General features: G+C 32.9%; 1 protein-coding gene across 1 annotated transcript; it reads right to left on the minus strand.

Moving 5' to 3' along the window:
* Nucleotides 1–27,077, minus strand: LOC119234649 (protocadherin-15-like). Its single transcript, XM_037497692.1, has 5 exons — nt 26,997–27,077; nt 11,275–11,481; nt 3,031–3,165; nt 1,459–1,608; nt 1–15 (listed from the first exon to the last, which is right to left on the minus strand). Exons 1-5 carry the CDS (start codon nt 27,075–27,077, stop codon nt 1–3), a joined length of 588 nt encoding a protein of 195 aa, XP_037353589.1.
* Nucleotides 27,078–27,083: the final 6 nt, after the last annotated feature.

A 27,083-nucleotide genomic window follows, 5' to 3' on the forward strand; every position in this document is an offset into this window, starting at 1 on the left:
CTAAGAAATTCTTTCCTAGAAGGCAAGGAAAAAAGAAGAAATTAATCAAATATTTAAAAGGGATAGAGCTCAAGTTAGAATAGGTAATTCAAGAAAATGAAGAGCAAGGGACATTGAAATAATCAGTTGTTCAGCACGTCTGAGGCAGGAAGGAATAGAGAGTCAAAGAGGAAGAATAAACCCAGGACGATACCATTAAAACATAAATATACTGTTTAAGCTTTAGCACTGCTTGTCACTTTTTATTTTTAATTATTTTAACATTTTAGATTCATCTTTATTGTTATTATTTCAAAATATTTCACTGTATTTGTGCAGGATGTGTAACTTAGTCACTAACTTTATAGTTTTCTCATAATAGTATGCAGATGGTAGACTTGATTATCTAATTAGCAACAAAAGCTGTTGAAAAACTAATATATCTGCTGCAAAATATTGATATACACAAACGGAGTGCTTTTAAAATATCCTAAACAATTCATCAAACAATAAAATTAGTAGATCCAAATATATGTATTAGTATTTTATATAACAGTAATAATTTGAACTTATTAAATATCCTAAAAACATACAGAATCATGATCTTCCTGGCCTGAAAGAAACTTAAAATTTTTGTGAGAATGATTCTCTGTTTAACAAAAAACCCAGATCAGTAGTCTTTACATGGCTGGGCACATGAAATCCATGGCTTATTATTATTTTTTTAACATCAATTATGTACGTATTGCTCCTAGAGCTTCAAATTCAGAAAGACAAGTGAATCATGGTAATCCATATTGCTAAACAGTTCCCTAGAATATTTTGACTTGTAGTCAGTCTGAAGTCAAATACTCCACAATTTCTAAAAATCCTCAGAGAATATTATGACCTATTTGAGATTTATACTTAGAATATTTACTCAGTATACAAAAATATTTTTATATAATTTACAGTTCATTTGAATGTAATAAGTATATTTAATGGTAAATGATAAAACAAATCACAGATAAAGATTTTTCCCAGTTTCTGTTTTTAAAGAATGATAATTTTCCTGCTGAAATGATTCCTGATTATGTCCAAATAACAACTGCCTATTTGATTGCCTAACAATTCGTTAATGCATATTTGGATATATCACTATAAGACTTTACAATTATTTCTAAAGTAGTTCAAAATGTTTTACATTTTTACACTACATATCTGATACTCAAAACTTCAGTATATTAATTTTAAGACATCATTATAAAGAGTTCAAATAGCTTTATGTATATTTAACAATTTTAACTTAAAGTACATATAGATAGGTTTTTATTTGAAAAGTAACCAGACATTTAAAGCTTTTTAAGATAAGTTATACTATATTTTAAATCTGAAATTCATTTAGAATGCTTTAGCAATTTATTAACTAATGCATTGTGCAATGCCATAGAAGTATATTCTCATGCTCTCTATGTAATTCCATGTTCTGTGAATAATTACCTGTATGACACTGTCCCCAGGGCTCATGTCTGTATAAACATAGACATCATAGGATATTTCCGGAAAGGTTGGAGTGTTATCGTTTGCATCCATCACTCGGATATTGACAATAACTGGTTTGCTTTCTTGTATACCATCAAATGCTGTTATCTGTGAGGGCAGAAAAATGTATTTAGTAGAAAAATCTTGCAAATATAAGCAGTACAGAATTCACTCTTACCATTAAAGTTTCTATATGCAATTTACAGTTAAAAAGCATGCTACCATTTTTGTTGAATAAAGTCATAAAATTATAATAGTATATATAATCTAGCATATCTAATCAATATGTTTTAATATATTAAGAAGCAATTATGGAGGAATGTTCTATTTTTAATGTTTTCAATTCCAAGTATATTTTACATTAGCAAACATGCAAAATAGAAACTTGCAGGAGGTCAATAATATCGCTCATTCATAGTTGCTAACTACTGTTTAATTTTTAAATATTTAATAGTAAAATAGTACACATTTTTACACATTTTCTATACAATGCAGTAATTGCCTTTATAGTCAATATGTTTGTATCAGTCAAGGAGGTTTGTGCCTACATATGTACAATGTTTCTAGTAATTCATAAATGGCAACTTTTAAAGGATTCATTGATATTATTTAATGGCAATATCTTGAATAAATTATTTTAGAAAGTCAGAGAAGCAGAATCAACACTACAATTCAAGTTCTTCTTGTACCTTTCTATTAGCTCATTGATCCCTTGTTTATAAATAAAATGAAGTTCAAGAATATGGATAATAGTTATAACTGCAGTTTTACCTGGATTCACTTCTCAACCTGACTAGTCCTATCTGGTGTGTGTGTGTGTGTGTGTGTGTGTGTGTGTGTGTGTGTGTGTGTGTGTGTATGCATGTTTTTCTCAATCTATCATCTGTCAATTGTCATTATATGTTTTTCTACCTCATGATGATAACTATTTACAAGCACAGCTTTAATAATCTTCCCTTTTCTTTTTTCTTTTTTTCTTTATTTCTCTATCTCAATGCAATTGACATTTTGGAACAGATGTTCCATGGATTGTAAGATATTTTGCAACATCCCTGATGTTCAACAGATGCTGGTAGCACTGCCTAGCAGTAATGATAATGACAAATGTCTCCAGATATTAAAGCATGTTGGGGAGGGTGGCAAGGATCATCAGCAGTTCTAATCACTGGCTTAATCTTATTACAAAGTTAAAAATGCATAACAAGAATAAAATTCGATGCAATTTTTTTTTACTTTGTGGACTATGTTATCTCAGTGTAAGACAACCATGGATGTATTGTAAAGAATAAAACTTCCATTTTCTTGTTTTTAACATGAAATTTAATTTTCTTTTCTTGAGAATTATGGAAACACAGCTACACAACTTACAAAAAAAAAAAAAGAAGAAATCCATGCGACAGATTTTATTACTGATATTTTCTATGACATTATTTGAAAATATTTTTCCTTTTAAAACACTGACCTTTTGTTGTTAATAGACATATGATGCTACATACATAAATTTATATATAGTATATATAATCTCTTTACCGAAAATGTATAGGTTTGCTGTTCTTCCCTGTCCACTGGTTGAAGTAAGGTGAGGTAGCGAGTGATACCGGTCTGCGTGACGGTGAACACCGAGATGTAATCATTCAGAAAAAGGTGAAGCTCTGGATCTTTTGTCTTAAGGAAAAAAGTAATTGTTTAAAATTTAGGATAAATAGTCCAATACCTGCAAATTAATTTTTCAATTTTATATATATTACAAAAATATATGTTGCTATTAAGAATTTTTTAAAAAATAGTTATATTATTTACTCATAATTGAACTGATCTAGTTAAAAAACAATGATTCATTTTGTGGAAAATGCAATACAGGATAAATACTAGTATAATTAATATAGTAGTACACCAGTATAAAATTATACTGATGTTTAAGAAGAAAACTGTATAAAAGGAAAAATAGCAGAAAGAAGAATAAAATAGAAACATCAATTAAATATAACCTAATGAACTCTTTAATATCATTATTTTACAGAATTTCATTATTACACTGTGGTGTAATAACACAGTTGTATGACTAAAAAAACGCCACCATTCAATTTATGAAGACCATGAGATTTTCATAGTCAAATGCTTCCCATTCAAAGATGATATAAATACAGGATTCCATAAGCAAACTCTTATATTTGATAACCAGAAACATTAAAGAACTTCTGAAAATTTAATTGCTTCTACTTCTTGAGCCCTTTCATAATAACCAGCTAAGCTAAAATATTTCCCATAACTGTAGATTATTTGTTTTATGTAAAAAAGAATACTAAAGCTAACATTGTACATGACATATTTTAGCACATTCATCTCTGATTAAAATACAGGCTTTAACAGTTAATGAATATTTTAAATAAAACTTTTTTTTTAAATCTATATGTAGCCAAGGACATGCTATTGGTAAATATTTAGATATTCTTTAAGCACCATACTTCAGAAGTCAGACCTGCGAATGTTCACACAATGATCAATTAAAGTTTAATATTTTATATTTACTTGTAAGAATCATATTAGTTTCAGGTATGGTATATTATTAGTGCAAAGGGATAGATAATTCTCTAGGTTACTATCTTAATAGGGAGAGATTTTATGTAGTCCTTATGTCTTTCAAATGCATTGAAAATAAGTATTCACTTTATACATCAATATGTACACAGTGGACTAATTAATACATATTTTCCTCTTCTAACGCACTGATTGTACACTTAATCTATAGTATACATTCAGCATATAACAAAATTATGAATTTTTACTTCACGGAATTATGCATTATTTTCCAGGGAAGGTAAAATAAACTCTGACACCTGATTTCTGTTACCTGTGTACCTCAAAACACAAAAAAAGAATGTGAAAGTAAGCACATATAGAATGTGAAGGTAAATATATATGAATATAAAATTTTAAAATCACATCATATTGAATATTAATTTAAACATGACTGTTTATCATATTTGAAACCAATACTGGATTTGAATGGTTATCAAAATATGATATCACACAAACACACAATATTATATGTATTTTCATGCATATGTACACACAACACATAAACATGTAAGTATATATAAATGCACTTATATATGTATGCATACTGATGTATACATATAATACATATAGATTATAAAGCACATCTGGAAAATGACAGAAATTAAATCTGATTTGCCAATTTCAATTAGTTGACAGTAGTTTCTGAAGATCCTTTTATCAAAAGAGTTCCACTCTAAACTTGGAACCTTTGAAAATGAAGGCACTGATGAACTACAATGTTTTTCACAGACTAAAAAAAAATATTTACTCATGGTCAGTAAAATAAGCCAGAAAGAAAAAGAAAAATACTGGATGGTTTCACTTATAGGAGGACGGTAGGGGTCCAAATAAGGATCAGGAAAAAAAATTATCATAAAGTAAAAATCAAAATCAACACTCAACTATAAACCTGAGATATTCTGCAGTGGGGGAGGAGGGAGAAGGATCAAAACAGGGGATGTAAGACTACAAGGGACTATGGTGATGGTGCATGGGCGAATTGGTGGTGGGAATTTTATGAGGACTATATCTGAGACGAAAAAGGGAACATTGTACAAAAATTAAGAATGGTGTGAAAAATATATAAAATAATAAAAATGAAATAAAATATTTAATAGTATTTAAGATATTTTAATAATTTATATTATTAATTTAAAAATTTAAACATTTAGTTCATATGCAGTCTGAACTCCAATTTTATGCTACTATATCAAATAATATGATGTAAGTATATTTAAGATATGTTTATGTGCAAATATTTAAAGATGTCTTTATAAATGATAAAAAGAAATTATCTACTTGTTTCAGTAGAACAGAAAAAGCCAATAAATCACAGCAAGTAATAAAAGAGCAAACACAAAATAACACCTAGTACCTACAGGAACTCCACCAGGTGGAACCTATATGCAAATTAAACATGAAATAAAAATGTACATATAAATAGTCACATATGTGTGGCATATAAGAATATGTCAGCTTAAAAAGGCACACATTTTTCAGTTCACTTAAACAACTTTTCCCAAAGTATACTGTTTTCTTAGAATCCTGCCACATCAACACATATATATGAGAGCATTACAATACTCTTACTTTTATAGTACCTTATATTAAAATTCAAAGTTATCTTTATTTTGAAGCAATAACATTTTATACAAGGATGTGCAATGACATGGGGTGATAATAAGTGAATCGTCTTTTTACAGATTAAATGCCTGCCATGTTAACTATTACTCCCTGCTATTTTTAGTAACCAGTATATAATAATCAATTTTAATTGGATCCACACTGAAACCCAGTGATCTCTATATGACAACTAAAAATCATATTATTACCTGTTGTAATTATATTTTGGAATATTTTAAAAAATATGAGGTACTTGAAAAACATAAATGTGATTCAGATAGATGATATATGCTGGTAGCTGTATATCTATAGAAATGGAACATTACTATACATGTTTTTTTTTTTTTTCAGTTTCATTGTGACCCTTAAGATTCCTTCTGACTGGAAGTCTACACTGCTAAAAACACAACTCACCAATTTTTGTTAATATTTCTTAAACCTGTCTTACATTCCATTTAATTGAAGGAAGAAATACAAATTTATTTTGGACGAGCAGTTCCAAATAAAACTACTCTTTGTCATTTGTCTTTTGACATAGGTGTTCTTGAAGCATTTCAGGAGAAACTACTCTTGCAGTGACAACTTCCCTTTTTTTTTAAAGATTTATTTATTTATTTATTTATTTATTTTTTAATAAATTTATTGTTATATTCCATACAATTGCAGCCCATTCTGACCCCAATCCCCTCCCAGCTAAAAGTGTCTGGTTCATAGTTTTTGTTGATTTTGATTTTCACTTTCTTATAGTTATTCATTTTCCTGTCCTTATTTAAGTTTTCTAGATTCCTGCTATGAGTGAGACCATCCGGTATTTTCTTTTTCTTTTTGGCTTATTTCGCTGAGCATGATCCTTCCAGCGCATCCATGTTGCTGCAAATTGCATGTGTTTATCTTTTTTGAATGCTGAGTAATTCCATGTATATATGTACCACATCTTCTTGATCAGTCATCTATTTTGGCATTTGGTTGTTTCCAAAGCTTAGCTATTGTAAACATGCTGCTATAAACATAGCAGTGTCTTTGAATTGATGTTTCTGTGTCCTGGGAAATACCTAGGAGTGGAATTGCTGGATCATATGGAAGCTCTATGTTTAGTAGGTCCAGAAATCTCCATACAGCTTTCCACAGTGGTTGGAACAGTTTGCACTCCCACAACTTCCCTTTTGAAGCCTGATGCTCAATCTCTGCTTCTGTTGGTGACACCTACAGGAGGGGTTATGTCTCTGATTTCTTTCTTAAAACCTGCATCCCTATGCTGATTAATTTATTAAGTATGATTCAACATCAGCAAGAATTTTCCATGTAGTAAAATCTGTAACTGTGAAATAAAAGGGGCTTGAAAATTTCTTTAAATAACTAGCATAGAACTAGTTTATCTCTTAAAATAAAGGATGAATGACATGTAGGAAGAGATGATCTGGAAGGTCATATATCCATCTTCAAACATTTTTCTTTCTGAATTTATTACTTCATTTTTAATGGACTATTACTCAGCATTCAAAAAAGATAAACACATGCAATTTGCAGCAACATGGATGGTGCTGGAAGGGCTTATGCTCAGCGAAGTAAGCCAGAAAGAAAAAAGAAAAATACCGGATGGTCTCACTCATAGCAGGAATCTAGAAAACTTAAATAAGGGACCAGGAAAATGAATAACTATAAGAAAGTAAAAATCAAAATCAACAAACAACTATGAACCAGAGACATTCTATGGGGGGTGTGGGTCGCAATTGTTTGGGGAATATAAAAATAAAAAAAAATAAATTAAAAAAAGGTAATAACAAAAAAAAATTACTAGAACTTACTAAGTTTGGGGAATTGTTTTAGATCTTCAGGATTTAAGAATTACCAAGATGTATGACCTATCTTTAAAGGATTTAAATTCAATGAGGAGAAATACACGTACTACAAAGTTGGAAGGTTAACATTAGAGAAATGCACCTAGGAAAAATATGCAACTCAATGTAGGGAATGAATAGTCTGGAAAATATTCTGGAATGAATTCTAAATACTGAGCAAAGGTCATCCAAGCCAGCTTGTATAATGGGACATAAAAGACATCCAAACATGAAAAAATGTAGCAAAATTAATTAGGTAAGGATCAGCTTGACAAATGAAGGTACAAATGCAGAAATGAAGTTCAGGTTCAAAGAAATGGTGCTGTATTAAATAGCAGAAAGTCAATATACATAAACATATTTTCTTCTATAGAGAAATGGAGGTCCTCATATTAAACAAAATATGATATAATAAGATTTGAGCTTTTGAAAAAATGTGGCTTAGTAATATGGATTTGAGTAAGAAAAAATGGAAGCAAGGGGATCAGGAAATCATTCAAATAAAAAATAGGAAAGTGGATAATGTAAAACGAATGGGGAGTAGTGAGTCAAGGAATATTCTGAGGACAGCACAAGAAGAACTCAAAGATTTCTTAGTTGTTTTGAGTCAAAAAAAGTCCAGGATGACTATTAGGTTTCTATATCAATTCATAAGGAATGGGTTTAAAAGACAATATGTCACATAGTTTAAGAAATTGGAATAATTTCTAATGTTCTTTTTTATGTAAATTATGGTTTTATAGAAGCTATTTGTGAAATTTTAGAATCCTTTTTCCTTAAAGGATTTAACATGTTCACTTTCTGGGCACCTACTGGCAACCTCTCACTAGATAATTTTAGGAAGAGGATGGGTAGATACACATTTTATAATTACTTGACATTTTTACAAAACATATAGGTGACTGAATAAACGGGGCGATGTGAGGCTCAGTGAAGAGATTTGTAAAAATTCTCTAACCAGCTCCAAAGCAAACTGCCAAGGACCATAACATGTTGCCCTACTGCTTAGAATCATCTGAGAATTAAATAGGCTAATGGCATTAATAACCTCTAAATGTAGAATTTCAGATAATGTTCTCCAATATTTTAGACACAGGACCCCACCTTGGCAATATCTTGTTTATCACTGACCTTTTACAAAATATCCTAGAACACAAATGTAACATTTTTAATTTTAAATTGTGTAGTAATCCAGATAAATAAGAATCTATATAAGCAAAGCATAGAGCTTAATATAAAACCATTAACTAATATAAATACACAGGGCCAGTGCAAAGAAATAAAAGTTGTTATGGAAAATCTACAACTTCATATTTTTTTAAATTTAGTATTTTTTAGAATTTAGTCTCCATGTCTATTATAAATTTCTGAATTGGGGCCTATCTGGTGGCACAGGGTATAAAGACAACACTATGCTATCAAGCTATCGCCAGCCACTAAAACACCAGTTTGATGCCCAGCCAGCCAGGGAGAATCCCACATGGTACAACAGACCTCTCCTGTCTTGCACACTGCTCCCCCCCAACAGTGTATTTCAATAGATCTGCCTGTTGTGCTTCCCAATCTCTCTGGTGAATCCTCTCACCCCAACACCCCCCACACCTCTGGCTTACACCCCAGTTCTTGTATACATAATCTTTAAAAAAATTTCCAGATTGACAATACATGTTTGATTATGCATTCAAATTTAAAAAAATGAAATAAAATCTACACCAAAATGTGTGGGACATCACCAAGCCTACACCATATATTAATTTAGCTTGGATACAACTGATTAAAAATGTTATATATATTTTCTATCAAGGATTCACTAAGAGTTTTTATCTGTATCTAACGAAACCCATTAAGCTTCAGAGTATCTCTAAATCCCATGAACTGTGATGTGAAATTGTGTAAGTACATGCCCTTTTCTAGAAAGAAAGCCTACAATGTCGATCAGCTAATATAGACTACTGTCAAAACAACTAAGATTTAAGAGGGGCTTCTAGACTAGACTTTAAACTCAAGGACTTTGTTACTTGTGAACCTTGGTTACAGAATGAGCTCCACCATTAACTAACTCTAGGATGAGAGAATAACATTTAAATTACCCATTTTTCCCTTCTTCAGAATGGGAACTTGCATATATTTGCTGTGAAATTTAACAGAATCAATGCAATGTGAAGCATTTACTAATTGTCCTCAGGTACTAAGAACTCAATGCTGGCTATTTTTAAAACATAAAATGAGAAAAAAAAATGGGAGAGACTAAAGATGGATAAAAACAATGGGATGAGAGAAGAAAGCAAATTAGATATGAGTAAAAGAAAATATCTGGTGAGAAGAAGTGGAGTACACATGAAAGTTGTCACAGCCTCTGCTAAGAATTATAAAATTTTAACAAAAAGAGCAAAAAAAAATTCTGAAAATGCCCGCTTAATTTATTACACTGATGATAAAGCTCCATATAATGACATCTAGGAGATTTTCTACAGCCATGATGTCCAAGTTTTAGCAACACATGACTATGCAAACTTAATTAAAATTAAATTGTTAAATTCCTGTTTTCAGTGTAGTCACATTTCAAATGTTGTACAATTATATATGACTAGCAGCTACTGTACTAGGCAGTGTAACTACAGAAATTCCCATTATCACAGAAAGTTCTGTCTGACTGCTGTGGCAGAGGGATAAATTGCTGAGTTGGACTTTTTAACTTAAAATGGACAGAAATTAAATTCAAAATATGTTAAAAATATATCTTGGACAATATTATCATAGCTCTGTGGGCCTTATAGACTCAGCAGAACTCTTATCTTTGTATCTAGTCAGACTTCATACTCAGATAATGGGCTATCTCTGTAGTGCAAGCACACATGGCTACAATGGCTACAGATTTATTGCCACTTATTTAATATAAGATGCCAAAGTCTTCCAAATCTAGTTCCCCCTACCCCCACCACCATCCTTTTTATTCCTGGAAGGACTCTTACTGGCATGGTATGGATTTTCTGTCAACTCTTTATAACAATTTTTCTGGCTAAGGAGGTGAAATACTCTGCCAGCCTGGAACATTTCCCACTCAGGTAGTCTCAGTACCAGAAAAATCAGACACAAAAAGAAGTGGGATTGTAAATGTTCCCCATTTTCTTTAATAATCTCATCAGGCTAGAGGTCCCCCAAAATTACATTCAAGGGCTATTTCCATGATTTTTGATATTTATTTTATGATGGCATTATTTTTCCCCATCAATAGTTAAATAACTTTCAACCCTTATTAATAATGAAGCAAACTCCAAGTAAAACATTCACTTTCTTCCTTATGCTGAATATCTCTAAACTAAAAATGAAGTTTCTGAATTCAGAAATACTTTTAAAAATATATATAGGGTGACTAAATAAGGGATCCGGGAGAAAAAAAAAGGCAAAACTAGCAGGCAACTATAAATCTGAGAAATTCAGCAGGGAATGGGGAGGAAGAAGGATTAAAATAGGCTGGAAGAGCAGAGGAGACTAGGGTGATGGTTTACAGGTGACCTGGCGGTGGGAATTTTATGGAAAGTATACCTGAGAGGACAAATCAATCATTGTACAAAAAAATGAACAAAGATGCAAAATTCAATTCCATGACACAGAATTGAAATAAAAAAGATACTCATACTGACTTTGTTCTCTATTTTACATCTACCATAACCATGTCATGTAATCTTTCCTGTTGATATAAATATAACAAAAATGTGTTAACAAAATAAGAGAAAAATTATATATCACTTACATCTTCTACATCTTTGTCCAGAGCTACAATTTTTAGAGGAGTGGTCAAATCGAGACTGTCAGAAATGGTTGCTCCCACTGGGGCAGATTCTAGGATATACCCTTGATAGCTAGGCATTGTAAAATACGGGCTCTGATTGTTTTCATCCAATATTTCAATATGTAGACTGGCAAAGGCAGGAAGAGGATGACCGTTGTCCTGTTCAGCCTAGAAAGAATAGAAAAAAGTTAACATAGGTTATGGGATCAATTAGAATTTTTGTTTTACTTGATAAAATATAAGGATTCTCTTTTGAATTGATATCATTGCGGAATAATTGCTATAAATTTGAAAGACCTTTAGAAAATATAAATGAGGAAATAAATGGAAATACAGAGAGGCCCTAGACTCTGGTTTTGTCTACTCAAACACAGTATCAACTTAAGAAAAAAAACCACAGCAATTGATTTGTCATTGCCTATTGCTGAAGAAAAACATGCTTACAGATAATTAGAAAATTTAAAAGACATTTAAGTGAATTGCTATCAAAGCATTTAAATAAAAGTGGAAAAAATTCATAACTCAGTGTTTTTATTTGTGTTAATTTCCTTTATGTTTAATTTCCTTAATGTCCTTTTATCGTACCTTAATGATGAAATACACAAATAATTTTTAACTTATATATTATCACTACATTTGTTGCCCATGGAAAGTACTCAAAAGCATCATGTAAAGAACTGAGATAATACAAATGAAATATTTATAGTAGCTATGGAATTACAAATATTTACAAAAGTGTTCTTCAAGTAAAATTAATAATTATACATTAAGGATTTTTTCTTAATTTTTCCTCCACTTCAGTTTAAAAAAAATTGCTAAAATTTACATTTCTAAACATTTTCTTAGGAAGCGCCCAGATGATCAATGTTGTGAATGGGGAAGCACCAACATATGATTTTCTGTTTTTTAAAATGTATCTTACCATACAAAATTATAAAAGATTTATTTAAGAAATCATATAACTACTGATTTCTAGAGAGTCTTCAAAATTTAAGAGAAATGATACAAAAGTACATGTTTATTAAAATAGGTTCAAATTATCTGTCATTTTTTATTTATGCATAGAACTGTGTTGTAGGCTAGAGGTTCAGTAGGTGAGAAGATTCACCAGAGACAGAATGGGGAGCAGAACAGGTGAATCCAGTGAAATGCACTGTTGAGCAGAGCAGTCAGCAAGACAGGAGACGACAGCTGTGCCCTGTGGGTTAGCTCCCTGGCTAAGGATCGAACTCAGTCCATAGTGGTGATAGTGTGATAGCACTGAGAGTTAACCCCCAGGCCACCAGGGAGGCCCCTGGCATACATTTTTATTGACATTTTCCCCTTCTTGTTAGAACAGTTGTATTTTGAAATAGACTCAAAGTAAAAATTAATATTTAATATTAAATCTTGTAGTCCTTCCTAGATGAAATAGTGACAATTTTGCCATCAAAGTTTAAAAGTAGTTCAGATAACTACCTCAATTGTTCAATTCAGAGGCTAGAACTTGGACTACTAGAAGATAATTTTTCACTTCATTCTAACTGTGACAGCATTTTAATCAAAGAAGACTATAGGTAACAAATCACAACGTTGCAGTTCTAGTGACTTCGTACCCCCAAAAATCACTATATATTTTCATTTCCTATTATTAATATTGTAGACATTTTGAAATATCACTAGACTGATTATTAATTTTATAGTATGGTTTCTAATAAACCCACTGTGATTTTTATATAAAGCACTGATTTATAAACTACTTTTTAGTTTTTTTTTTTTTTTTTGGTAAGTCAATATTACACACTGCCTTTGTAATATTGTCTAGTTTATTTTAAACATTTAAATTTTCATTTGAGAGCAGATTGACAAAGTGGTCCATGGCATAATATGTTTATGAACCCATTCTCTGCACTGAGGAGAACAATATTGAAATATGTAGTCTTTTCTGGAATAATATATCCTTCTTCCCACATAAACCATATGTGGGAAAACTACATGGAAAACTCTTTATGTAGTCAGCTGTAGTGATTAATCTGTGCTGAGTCATAGATATTCTTCCAGGTGTACCTTGTATCACATGCAGTAGGTTTTCTGGACAAGGCTCCCCATGGTGAGAGATTACTGTCTATGATTAGAAAACATCACTTTTACACTAGATGAAACAAATTGGTTCCTGTGGCGTTCCAATCCACTGACCTTGATCTGATTAAAGTATAATCAGTTCAGATATGCTATTCATTCTCAACAGGACATTTTTTTTTTTGTATCTAATGATTGTAATATCCTAGACATACTAATAATTCTATGACAAGTTACAATCTTATAATCCACCCCCTTAATCCAATAAATATACACAAGTAAACAATTTATGAATGGTGATGATAAAACAACACAAAAAATTATAGAAAAATGAATGAATATTACAGTTACATTTAGTTTCATATAGTGTTAATTTATACTGCCAGCATGAGGCCAGGAAAAACATTATTTTCATGAAGAAATCAAAATAAGCCAGTGAAAATGGAAATGAAATTCAAGTTAGATCTCTGCAAAAATCTAACCCCCCCTTACCTTTAAAATTAACATGCAAACCTTCCAACCACTTCTTTGGAATTCCAGGATCAACATACAACTCTGTATGGAATAAGTACCTGGGCATCTAATAAATACCTCTACAAAAATGCTTCATAAATCTTTTACATTTAAATATCAGCACTATTAATTCAGTTGCTCAGGATTAGGACCTTAGAGTCACCTTTATTCTTTGCCTCTTTTCACATTTCATATCTAATCTATGAGTAAATTTTATTGATTACCTTCAAAATGTATGCAATAACTAATAACTTCTAATCTCCTATTTTGGCATCACCTTGATACAATCTTCCATTGTTTGTCATCTGGATTATTTTAACATGTCTATCAACTTCTTTTTTATTTATTTATTTATTTGTTTGTTTGTTTGTTTGTTTGGTTGGTTGGTTTATACATGCACTGGGTACAGTGAGAAGCGCAGGAGGGTGAGAGAATTCACCAGAGCCAGAGCGGGGAGCAGAGCAGGCAGAAGGACGGAAGTACACTGCGGAGGGGAGCAGCGGGCGGCAGGAGAGGTCTGCCTGCCATGTGGGGACCCTCCCCCGGTGGCCGGGGAGCAGCCGGGGATCGAACTGGCGCCGCAGAGGCCGCGGGCAGCTTCGCAACCCAGCACTCAACTGCTGCGCCAACAGGGAGGCCCCACATGTCTATCAACTTCTATCCTTGCCAAAATCTCATTCTCAAGTTTGCAGTCCTGTGATTTTGAGTAACAGCTAGATCATGTTATTTCTCTCATTAAATCCCCCAATTTATGGGGTTCCCTGGTGGTATAAGGGGTTAAGTCTCAGCACAATGAAGCTATTGGCAACCACTACAGTATGAGTTCTATCCCAGGCCAGGGAGCTAACCCACATGGTGCAGAAGATCTCTCCTGTCTCGCCTGCTGCTCCCCTCAGCAGTGTATCTCAGCCAATCCTTTTGTTTTGCTCCCCACTCTGTCTCTGCTGAATCCTCTCACCACCCCACCAACCTCTGGCCTACACTCCAGTTCTTGGATGCATAAATAAAATAAATCTTTTTTGAAAAAATACCCAAATATTTCCAATTTATCATAGGCCATACATGATCTGATCTCATATTTTTATCACATTGATTTCTTTCTTACTCAACACACTTTATTTTCATAATGCCATTCTGATGTTCCACCAAAAACAATGCATATTCTAGCCTCAGAAACTTAATAGTGACGGTGGCCTCTATTTTGAATGTTGGGCAAGCATGGTACAAATTCCTTTTCCACATAATCCACATTGATCACCTCATTTATATTCCCACACTACAATTCCTAATACGTTGTGCTATTTTATAGCACTTAATACATAAAATATTCCATAATTTGTATATTTATTTTGTTGCTTATTGTCAGAATTCTTCCATGAAATATAATTTTCAAGAAATAAAGGATATGTGACTATGTTGTTAATGTTGGTTTTTAGAGCTTATAACAAGTCCCTAGCATGGAGTAGGTCATAAATAAATAATGAGTGAATCCACTTTTGGCAGTGAAGTCACACATTACTGCAAAAGCAAACAATGCTACTGTGAAAATTGACTTAAAGAGAGCAATCCATGTCTATCTTCCTATCTATATCCAACCACTTCAGCACCCCTGAAAGACCCTTATCCTCCCTGAGTCAAGTAAATGATAATATACAAAACACCTTATTAATCTTGTGATAACTGTATAACATGATATATTCAAAATACTTACAAATATGCCTAGCAAGGAAATGGCTTGCTCAATGACAGTTATAATGTTGTTATTTAAAAAGAATTTACAGAAAACACCTTGCTTCAGGTAATGGATGGGGAAAGAGTGACTTTTTTTAAACTCACAATTTTAGTTCCCATCTTCTCAGTTGATAACATATAATTAATGGAATTTATATGACAACAAAGACCCCATGTCAGTAAATTTAAGATAAAAAAGGTCCCTATCAGTGTATTCAAATATGGTCCTGTTTTATTTAAGCATTAACATTATTATAACTAAAAAGGTGAAACCACATTTTGATCCCTATAAACATTTACACTTTCCTGTATTATAATGTTTAAAATAAAAATCAAATCTTGGTTTATGAAGTCAATTACTTTTCTTTATAAACATCTCTATTATTATATAGATATTATGTTTTATAAGAAATTATACTATCCCTGGGGTATATTACAGTAGCAATACCTGATGTGGGTATCCCAAAATTACATCAATTAAAATAAATAGATTTGAAAAATTATATCATTGCACTATTAAATATACTTATAGGTAATATTATATAGCTATTATACACATATGTGTATATATATGTGTATAGCTATTATACATATGTGTGTATATATACACACATATATTTTATATGTGTGCATATTTATGTGTGCATATATTTTTATACATATCAAGATATGTGTGTGTATGTGTGTATGATTATGTTGCTTTTAGATAACAGGTCATCTTTGTTTTCTAGGAAATATAAGCAATAAGAATACTGACAAATCCAGCCATTTATATGATTGGGGACAATTCCATCCTCCTTCTGGAACTGGTAAGTTCTCTAACTAAAGTTACTGACTAATTTGGGATTCTAAGATAGGGGTATTTATATAACTATGTGGACCTATAAATTTAACCTTTCATTTCATCATGCCCTGATGAAAATAATACTGAATCCTGTGTGATAGAAAAGTACAATAGGGAGAATTTTGGGGACTATAATAAAAAAAGAAAAGTACTATAGGGAAATCTTCATTTCACCTTTTTATTTTAAAGATTTATTTATTTATTTATACAAGCACTGGGTACAGTCAGAAGCGCGGGAGGGTGAGAGAATTCACCAGAGCCAGAGTGGGGAGCAGAGCAGGCAGAAGGACCAAAGTACACTGCTGAAGGGAGCAGCGGGCAGCAGGAGAGGTCTGCATGCCATGTGGGACCCTCCTCCGGTGGCCAGGGAGCAGCCAGGGATCGAACCGGCACTGCAGAGGCTTTGGGCAGCTTCGCAACCCAGCGCTCAACTGCTGCACCACCGGGGAGGCCCTTCATTTAACCTTATGTTAACTTCTTCAAGTGCAATTTTTGCAAATCTTGATCCAAATAAATAAATAAATAAATAAATAAATAAATAAATAAATAAATAAAAGGAGGCAAAATTCACCACATAAGCAAATCATCTAGTGGCAGTAATACAGACCTTGCTGAAAGCAACTTTTTTATTTCACTATTATCTTAATATTTTAAAATTTACAAAAGGAACAGCTGCCTGAGAGAAGGGCAAAGAGAAGCGACTTCATTGTATACAAGGTTATTAGTACTTAGACAAGACATTACATCATACATGTATAAAGTAAAATAGATAACAACGTTCTGAACAAAATCAGTGTTACCAGTAATTGGCATAGGATATGTATACTTGCATAACTGAAATTTCTTTACTTCCTTCCTTTCTTAGATACCACACCCCTTGCTAACTTCCTCTTAATTAAAGCCCTCAATATACAAGTCTTCAGTATACAAAGGTTGTCATTTCTAAAGGTTGCTCTTCTTAGCAAAATTCAGGCTAATTATCTTTCCAGGAAGCTGATTCTGAAAAATTGACAGTCCATCAAGTTACCAAAAGTTCATACATAGCTCTTTATCCCTTTATTTCACATTTTAACTTCAGCTCTTCAGTAGACAATGAAGAGTGTTTAACAGTGTTTACTTTGGGAATTTTACTGGAAGCTTAAATTATACTGTTTCTTTTTTTAATTAGAATTACATTCAATTAATGTTCTTTGTTAACTTAGATTATTAAAATATATTTTGTTAACCTTTCAACATTAACAATATTATTAGTTCATAATTTTCAAATAGATATTTAGATATGGTTGTCTTGAGATTCAAAGGGATGTCTTTGAAAGCTAATGTTTATAAAAGTCTCTAAGTTTCCTTATATAAGACAATACATGTACTGAGTTCTTTCACAATTATATCATTGTGGAACATACACCTGCTAAATTGCCACCTTTTAAAAAGGGTGGGCACACAAAAGTTAATAATTAAAAATATTAAAAGTTTGCCCAATTACACTTGTTTTCATATGTAAAAAAAGCCTCATATATTGTTAGAATCATATGGTAGGAATTCTTGAGTATATGTGAGGGGTTGTGAGTTGAAAGAGTGACAAACATCTGGGATAGGCATAACATATCTTTTGTCTCAATGTAACTGAGCACTTCACTCTGTCAAAACTCAAGTAGCTGTACACTTTTTGGTGATTAAGTAGTATCTAAAAATATGTTACCAAAAATAATGTTATGAACTTGTATTCTCAAATGTGCTGACAGGTAATCCCTTCCTCTCCCACCACACTATATAGTTTATGATCACTGAAGTCCAAATGCTACAGTAGTAATGGCTTATCTAGGAAGTGTCTTTAAAAAATTATTAAAGATACTCAAATTATGAAAATACTCAAGTATTACAGATGCTTGTCTTTTCAAAGGCAGCCTACAAAAGTAGACTCAGCCCTTTCTCCACCAGAGTTTCTCAACATTGTGATTTCTAAATCTCTACTTCTCCAATGCCTTCTCACCTGAAGTAAGAATTCTTGGGGTTCAGTCAGGATCTCAGTCCACTTATTTGTATATGTCCTTAATGATATTTTATCTTGCCTAACCAGGCTTTCGCATAATTTAATATATGGCTAGCTCTCAAACTTTAGTGTACTGAAAATCAGCTGGGAATCCCAATTCAGAGGGTAGAATTCCTAAAATCTACTTTTGACAAAAAAAAAACACAGCACATGACACTGATACTTTCAATCAATAGTCCTATGGGACTCAACTGTGTCTGATATTTTGAGTTCTTCAGATAGGCTTGAAAGCAGCTATTACACACAGAGAACAAAAACCTAAGTTGAACAATTTAGGTCACCTTTCCCCTAGCTTCTTACCTAAGCAATTGTTACTGGTTTTCACCTTTAAGCAAAGTTTCAAATTTCAGTTTGAACCTGAGGTTTGGAAATAAGAGATAAGGAAACTTACTTATACAAGGGATTTCTCTACAGCATCCTGCTTATCTCATGAACACTGTAATAGGACTGTGGGACCAAAACTCCAGTCACTAGGAAAAAGTTGCATTTTTGTTCTATGTACATGTATTTTTCTTTTGGAATGTCTTAGGGAGAAATAGCTGTGACAGGACAGTATTCTTTAGGTCAAAGATCACATTAATAATACCAACTAATTAATAATTAAAATTAAATGCATCACATTGTTTCCTGACCCTTTCTACAAAATTATATTGCCTTAAAACCTACAGGAGCTTTCTTTATTGAAAGCTTAACACTCTAAAAATTAAATAATGAATTGAGAATTTGGTAGCATGCTTATTGGTGACAATTATTAAAGTAACTTACAAAACATAACAGCATCAAATCAAATACAAAAAATTGTATTGTATATTTTAGAACTGAGTTATTTATAATATAAATCCAACAAAATAATACATTGCTGGTTGGAAATATATTTGGTTTGACAAAAAAAAAATCATTATACAGAATAGAGATAATACACCCAAAGTGTTTATAATATGGCAAAAATAACATTGAAAAACTTAACCACTTAGGGGATATTTTTTAATAAAATGAAGTTTATATTATCTTCACTTGAAGAATATGTTCTTTTTGTTTATATGTTATTGTAATAAAAACATGAATTCTCAAAGCTACTATATACCTTTCAATAAGAAAAATAATTATCTCTGCTTAGAGTTGGAGATATGTACTGACATAAGAATAATTGAAGCAATTTTGAGAAGAAAAATAGTTTTCTGAAAGCACAGATTTAGAAAACCCCGCTAATCACAGATTTCTCAGACTATTTCACTGATGTTTTAAACTAGGGTATCATCTTGACTATAAATAACAAGGCCAACCAGACAAAATTGTGATAGTGATGAAGTGGTAGCCCTTTTCTGAAACTCTTCTAACTCATATTTCATTTCCACTTTTTGTTTTTGTCCTGATCTTCACTTTAAAACCAGCGAAGCAATTTAAATCTGTTGAATTCTGGTTCCATGTCCACAGATTTCTTTAAACCAGGAGTAAAGCCCATGAAGATTTGTTCTATTAGTGGGGGTGATTGGAATAGTCTATCCTGGAACATTTAAGTTTCAACAAATCCTTACTTTCTCAAAAAAAAAAAAAAAAAAAAAAAAAAAAAAAAACCTCTACATGGATTATTTTCTCACTACCTGGAAGATAGTCAGATTGGGAATTTATGTTTCTCCTATTACCCATCTGATCTTGGGTAGACAAATAATAAGACCTCTTTGGCCTACAAGTTTTTAGATCTATTCTTTCAGTTTTAGTTTTATGTGCAATAACCAAAAAGTCTGTGAAGAAAGCTCATTTGGGAGCAATCCTGTAAGAAATCTAAGGTAGGGCCTGGCGCAAGTGGTTGAGCGCTGCACTGTGAAGCTGTCCACAGCCTCTGCAGCGTGGCTTTGATCCCGGCTGGCTGGCGAGAACCCCACATGACAAAGCAGAACTCTCCTGTCTCTCCCGCTGTTCCCCTCAGCAGTGTATTTTGTCAGTCTGCCTGTTCTGTTCCCCACTCTAGCTCCAATGAATCCTCTCACCCTCCTGAGCATCTGGCTGGTACCCTGGTTCTTGTATAAAAATAAAATAAATCTTAAAAAAAAAAAGAGAGATCTAAGGTAATTTGTGGTGTGTGAAGGAATGTGTAGGTAGAGATACAGCAAGCACTGCTCAGAAAGAGCCTTTCATTAGAACATTTCATATTTGGATTTGCTGATTGCACTCTTATAAGACCTTTGCAGACAAGAGGACCCTGCCAAAATCTTGTAGTCAGACAAAAATGGATAAATTGCTTTCTTTCTTCCAAGAAGTTGCAGGTCACCTTGTGAGGAGGGAAAGAGGCCAAGTAAAATATCACCTCTGTGTGTCTTTTGTCAGCTTGTACATCTGGACAGCTGCTATATTCAGCTGCTGGGTTATAACATTATGAGGCAAGATAATACCATACATTATTTCCTTTTATTAATTTCCATATCAGGCATAATTGGATATTAATGCAATCTAGTACTTAGGATATTTAGAAATAAAAGGAACTCAAAGGGCACAGTGTTCTTTTTGAGAAAAAAAATATTTTGTGTGATAATCTATTAAATTTTTAAAAAAATGGCAGATAAAATTAAGATAAAATAACATGTTAGCAAATGCATCAAATATGTCAGTGGATTTCCAGATGTATATTTTTCATTAACATATCTATGGAGGGACCACTTTACATTCCTAATAAGCACTAATGCCTGAGAGATAATTTATAATTTTAGATAATAAAAAATGTGCAAAGGACTTTCACTGTACAATGGGCTCAAGCTTCTTTGGATTGGGACTGAGGAAGTAGGCTTAGTTTTTACTGTTCTGACAAATCAAGTGTGGCCGTATGTCTGTGTTTCTTCTACCAATAGGAATCCAGCAAATAGTAAGTCACCCATAACTTTTGTCTTTCTTACTGTGGCTGGACAACATCAGCTCTTATTTCTTCTTTCTTTTACTAACCCTCTGTCACTGAAGGCTCCTATTTAATCCTTCAGTGATGGGAGTACATAACATTCTTCTCTGTTTTTCACTTTTTGATAGAATGACCATACTCATACTATAGCAAACGTTTCATAATTCCCTTAACAGATTTAATGAATTCCAACAGTTCTTTCATTTTTTTGTGAGAAATTCATTCTTTTCATTTTAAGAAGTGATAACTGATGATCTGTGACTTCCTACTCTGATCTTTCATATTGACAAAGTTCTCTGTTGGACACCAAACACACACATGAGGCAAATAGTTATGTATTGTAAAGCTATATGGAGCATCATGATTTTTGTTTGTTTATTTTAGCAATAGCATATTGTCAATTCAGAGCCACAGAAGGCATGGGTAAGATGTAAGGAAAAGAGATTAAGGTTTGAATGATTGCTGGTTGTGATGATGTATGAGAATGAGATCTAGAGAACTGCAATGTGTGTGGAGAAATCTAAGAGAAATTTCAGAGGCATCTGGATAGGACTTGAAAAGTGATTGAAAGGGACATATGAGGAACTGGGAGATCTTAGTTTCGGTGACTTTCTTACTGTAATCTGATTAAGAGAGAAGTAAGAGTAGAAGTCATGTGGCTTTGGAAGGCTGTATGTAGTTTACTATATGCTACTTTAAATTGAAGTGACATTAAGTTATAACATTATATAAATTTCAGATGCACATCATTGTAAACTAACATCTGTATATACTGTAGTAAGTTCACCACTAAAATCACAGTCTTAGTTTGACACAATTGCAAACTATTAGGGGTAGTTGTTTAGTCAGTAACTGTAAATGTGAATATGGAAACCATAAGGGAAATAAATGCATAATTTCCACAATTGTAATTTCCTTGAGGGAAATCTCTCATACATTTCTCTTTGTTCAATGTCAAGCAAAATGTCAGGTACTTAATAAGCACACAGAAAGGATTTGGCAAATTGAAAACTAGCAAATTCCATATCCCTTGAAAACACTGCTCCAAGTTTTCCATTGAATTCCTGTGAGTTAATGTAATTGGCATCATTACTCAAACAGAAGCTAAATGTTTTCTGGAGGCTTGGATTAGAGATTCGCAAGTATAGTCAATCGTGGCAGTACCTGTTCTCTTAGGCCTTAATAGTTTCTCAGATACTATTGTCCTGTAATTCTCATATTGCTAAAACAAAATAATTTGTCAAGAGAACTGGCATACCAGCACTATTTAAGTTGATCGGTTGCAATTCTATGGCTCATAAAAAGTGTAAAAGTTTTAACTCTTTTTAAAAAGATGATTTTTTTAAACTACATTCATAAGTAGCTTTAAAATATGCCTTAATATAAGCCTGATGTTTTCTAAGTACTGAATTTATTTCAAATGTTTATAGAACTTTTCTTCTTCTAAACAGAAACACAAGATAAAATTGTATCAAATACACATGATTACAAATGCATGCATTTAAATACAGTGAAGGTATAGTTACCCTTCCTACAGTTTGAGATTCACTGTTAGGAAAAAAAAAAAAAAAACTGTTATAACAAATATTTAACTAGCACCTTTTATGCATCTACATGGGCTGGGCCACAGTGTAACTACGTTACAGTCATCCTTCCTATATAGGAAAGGAGAAAATAAACACATATTCAAAGCAGCATTCAAGGAGGGGCTTGCTACCAGTGTCATGCCTTTCTGGAGGAAATATCTGCTCAGTATCTGAAGCATCAGGGATGCACAATGTGAGTTACTGAAATTTCAGTGTAAATTAGACTGTTAATTAGAAAATGAAGAATGATAACAGCAGAAGAACAGTATCTACAAAAGCCTGAAAGTGAGAAAGCTCTTGGAGGGGACTGCATATGATTTAGTCTGACAGGAACAAGAAGTATGAAGGGTTACTGATGAGATCTTAAGATTAATATGCCCTTTATAGAGGAAAGGAAGGAAAAGAGCCTGTTAGTGTAAGTAGGTCGATGAATAACAACATGACAATTAAAGGGATTTAGATAAAACACAGATAGGTTTGAGCAACTGAAACGTGGTAAACTATTAATTTATTTTCCATTTAATCTGTGCATTGGAGACCTTCAAACAAAAATAAAGTTTCATTAAAGTCAGAAAAAAATAATTTGAAAGACTAACTATAGAGGAGAACTATAAGATCATAGTATATCAATGGACCACAATAAAATACCTTCTTACCCATCTATTATTTGAGTAGGTGGCACAGTATCAATATGGTTGTTAACTATAGCAACTAAAAATATTTCCAAAACACTTCATTTCAAATAATTTAGATAGCTTTTCTCAGCTTCATTATAGAAATTTCATGTGGGACCTAATATGTTAATATGTAGAATCCAAAATGTGCTTTTATATTTCTGTATCTAATGCTTTTTGCTTTTTAACTATTGATTTTTTTTTAAAGATTTATTTATTTATTTGTTTGTTTGCTTATTTGTACAAGCACTGGGTACAGTCAGAAGCACGGGAGGGTGAGATAATTCACCAGAGCCAGAGCGGGGAGCAGAACAGGCAGAAGGACCGAAGTACACTGCTGAGGGGAGCAGCGGGCGGCAGGAGAGGTCTGCACGCCATGTGGGACCCCCGCCTGGCAGCTGGGGATCTAAGTGGAGTTGCAGAGGCTGCGGGCAGCTTCACAGCCCAGCGCTCAACCCCTGCGCCACCAGGGAGGCCCTTTGCAAATATTGTGATCACTTATCATCTAAACTGAAACATTTTTGAGAATGAAGGTGTTATGAATAGTTTTACAAGAACAGCAGGGATAAACATGATCTTCTCTGGACAAACCAAATGCATGTTTCTTTTTCTTTTCTTTTTTTTTTTTTTTTAAGATTTATTTATTTATGCATGCAAGAGCCTGGGTACAGGCCAGAGATGCGGGGGTGAGAGGATTCACAAGAGACAGAGTGGGGAGCAGAATAGGCAGATTGACTGGAATACACTGCTGAGGGGATCAGTGAGCAAGTCAGGAGAGGTCTGCTGCGCCATGTGGGTTGCTCCCTGGCCGGCTGGGGGATCGAACTCGTGCTGTAGAGGCTTACAGATTGCTTCATAGTGCTGTGCTTAACCCCTTGCGCCACCAGGGAGGCCCGCAAATGCATGTTTCTTATTCAAAATGCTTATTTCATTTTAAACTGTGGTTAAAATGTTACAATTATTTAAAATTCAGAATAGTGTTTTTAAATGGAAGTTTCTTTTATCTTTTAAAGATTTATTTTTATTTATTCATGCATGTAAGAACTGAGGTGTAGGCCAGAGATGCAGGGTTGGGGTGGGGTGAGAGGATTCACCAGAGACAGAGTGGGAAGCAGAGCAGGCAGATCTATTGAAATACACTGCTGAAGGGAGTAGTGGGCAAGGCAGGAGAGGTCTGCTGTGCCATGTGGGTTAGCTCCCTGGCCAGGGATAGAACTCATGCCTCTTAGGCTGGTGACAGCTTGATAGGGCTGAGACTTTAACCCCTGCATCACCAGGGGAGGCCCCCCTTTCTCCTGTGAATGCAGTGTTTTAATAACTTAATATTCTAAACTTGGTGACCTAGACCATTTTGTCTTCCTAGTTTCACCTTTACATTTTTGTCAGCATAGTTTACAAATCACTGACAGAAATAGATAAAATTAGGAAAGTTAAAGATGATAAATTGCTAATCCATGACACTTAAAAACTTTGTGCATAAATATTTTTCAAAGCAGAATTCCTCTTCAAAGACTAGAAGAAGATACTTCATATTATTTTTATTTTTCCTTAGTTTCTGAACAGAAATTGGGATCAAATCCAATAAAAACTTTTATGGCCAATGAGAAATGAAGCATTATCAAAGTAAGAAAAAAGGAAGAATTTGAATGACTTACTACAGTGAGAACTACAAAACTATAGTATATCAATAGGCCCCTATACAAAGCCACAATGCTCAGCTATTATTCAAGTAGGTGGCACATTATTATTCTCACAGATTGATACCTTGCTTATTATTCCCTTGACTGCACACAAGACATAGTCATTTGAATCTAATAATGTCTGTAAAATTTTCCATTAATATTATAAATTGCTATTAAAACATAAAAAATTCTGTGGCCTGTTCTAATTGATTTTTGTTTCTCTAATTTATGGACTGAGTTACACTGTACTCAGTACACCAGGACAACTGAGGATGATAATAAGGGAAAAATAATTGATTTCCATTTTCAAGTGAGGCAGCTGGAAACAGTGCTTTGTCAAGTTTCCTAACTCCCAAAGAGCATAGCACCACAGGGTTCCAGGTATGTCAACAGAAAACAATGGATGTATATTTTTGAGTTTTATATAAATCCATGATAATTCAAACAAAATAGTCAATGTAAGAAGATGAATCTCATGCATGACCATTTCATATGGATGGTAAAAAGAAACTATCTTAAATGACACTCAAAGCTCTATGCATGAGATCTAAGGAAATTGTAATGTACACAATGTTCTCTCATGAAGTGGTTCTATATCTCATCTCTCTGTTTACTGCTTATAGCCTGCTACATCATGCCTGCAAGATTGGGCTTCTGCTTTTCCATGTTCAAACACAGGAAGTGATGGTGTGCCCTGTTAATTTAGCCTTTGAACCACCACAGATTCTTGTCCCATGAAGGTGTAAAAGGAATTTGCAGACATTTTAGATAAGTAAACAGAGGGAAACAAATTTTAAGAAAATAAAGTTTACTTGAAGGAGAAAAGTAAGGACTCTCAGGTTAATTCTACCTGGGAGAGTCAAGGAAGCCATGTGGATGTGGGCCCATGTCTAGGGGTATTTAAACCTTTTTTTTTTTTTTTCCTGCATTCTAAAATCTCATGATCCTACTTTATGATGGGCTCTTTCTCCCAGTGGCTATGTCTCCAGGCAGACATGTCCATTTCCCCTGTTCTTATCTTAGAGTTTAACTCCCCTTGCAAAGGTTTTATTCTCTCAACTTTTACTGTCTTTAGTCCTCCTGGACTTTCTGAATTCATCTCTGGAGGTTTTTTTTTTTTGTTTGTTTGTTTTTTTAAGCACCTCTTAGAATTTACTCTTTGTCTCAGAATCCTCTTTAACTCTCCTGAATCTTTTTTCTATTTATAAAAATATTGTAATATATATTAAAAATTATAGGCAAGACCCTTTTTATGATAAAAGAATAACATTAAAAATAGCATTTAAAATAAAGATACAAATCCATGCACATTATAAAATAATCATTTAAGCTATTATGGTGCACAAAAGTTAATTCCTTAAGTTAAAAAGTGTTGAAAAATAAGATAAAGTATAATATGTTTAGTTACACAATTTACAAGAATATTTACTATATATAAAAATAATCAGTAGTTATTCTCACAGAATATAAAAAGTTATTTTAAAGAAAATCAACACAACATATTAAAACTGCTGTGCTTCACTTTTATAATAAAAGTTTGAGTAATTTGCTCTAATAATTTATATTTTTTATAAAATAAAATAGCTATAATAGAATGTGTAGGTTATTTTGATTAGCAGTTGAAATATACAAGGAAATAAGACATCAGTTTAATTTACCTTAATAACTAAATCAAATTTCTGGTGAAAGTCTCTGTTTACTGCCTCCAGGAGACTAAGTTCTGCAGTCCTAGGATGCATGTGGAA

Source organism: Talpa occidentalis, unplaced genomic scaffold (assembly GCF_014898055.3).
Source record: "Talpa occidentalis isolate TD23 unplaced genomic scaffold, MPIMG_talOcc4v2.1 talOcc4.8, whole genome shotgun sequence".
Taxonomy (NCBI): Eukaryota; Metazoa; Chordata; class Mammalia; order Eulipotyphla; family Talpidae; genus Talpa; species Talpa occidentalis.

What these genes read in the sequence shown, in the direction of transcription:
- LOC119234649 (XM_037497692.1), bottom strand. Translation starts at nt 27,077, where the DNA reads ATGCATCCTAGGACTGCAGAACTTAGTCTCCTGGAGGCAGTAAACAGA. An exon ending in AATTTGATTTAGTTATTAAG is followed by an intron (nt 11,482 to 26,996) that starts GTAAATTAAACT and finishes TATTCTTTCTAG; the next exon opens with GCTGAACAGGACAACGGTCA. An exon ending in AGCAAACCTATACATTTTCG is followed by an intron (nt 1,609 to 3,030) that starts GTAAAGAGATTA and finishes CTGCCCTCACAG; the next exon opens with ATAACAGCATTTGATGGTAT.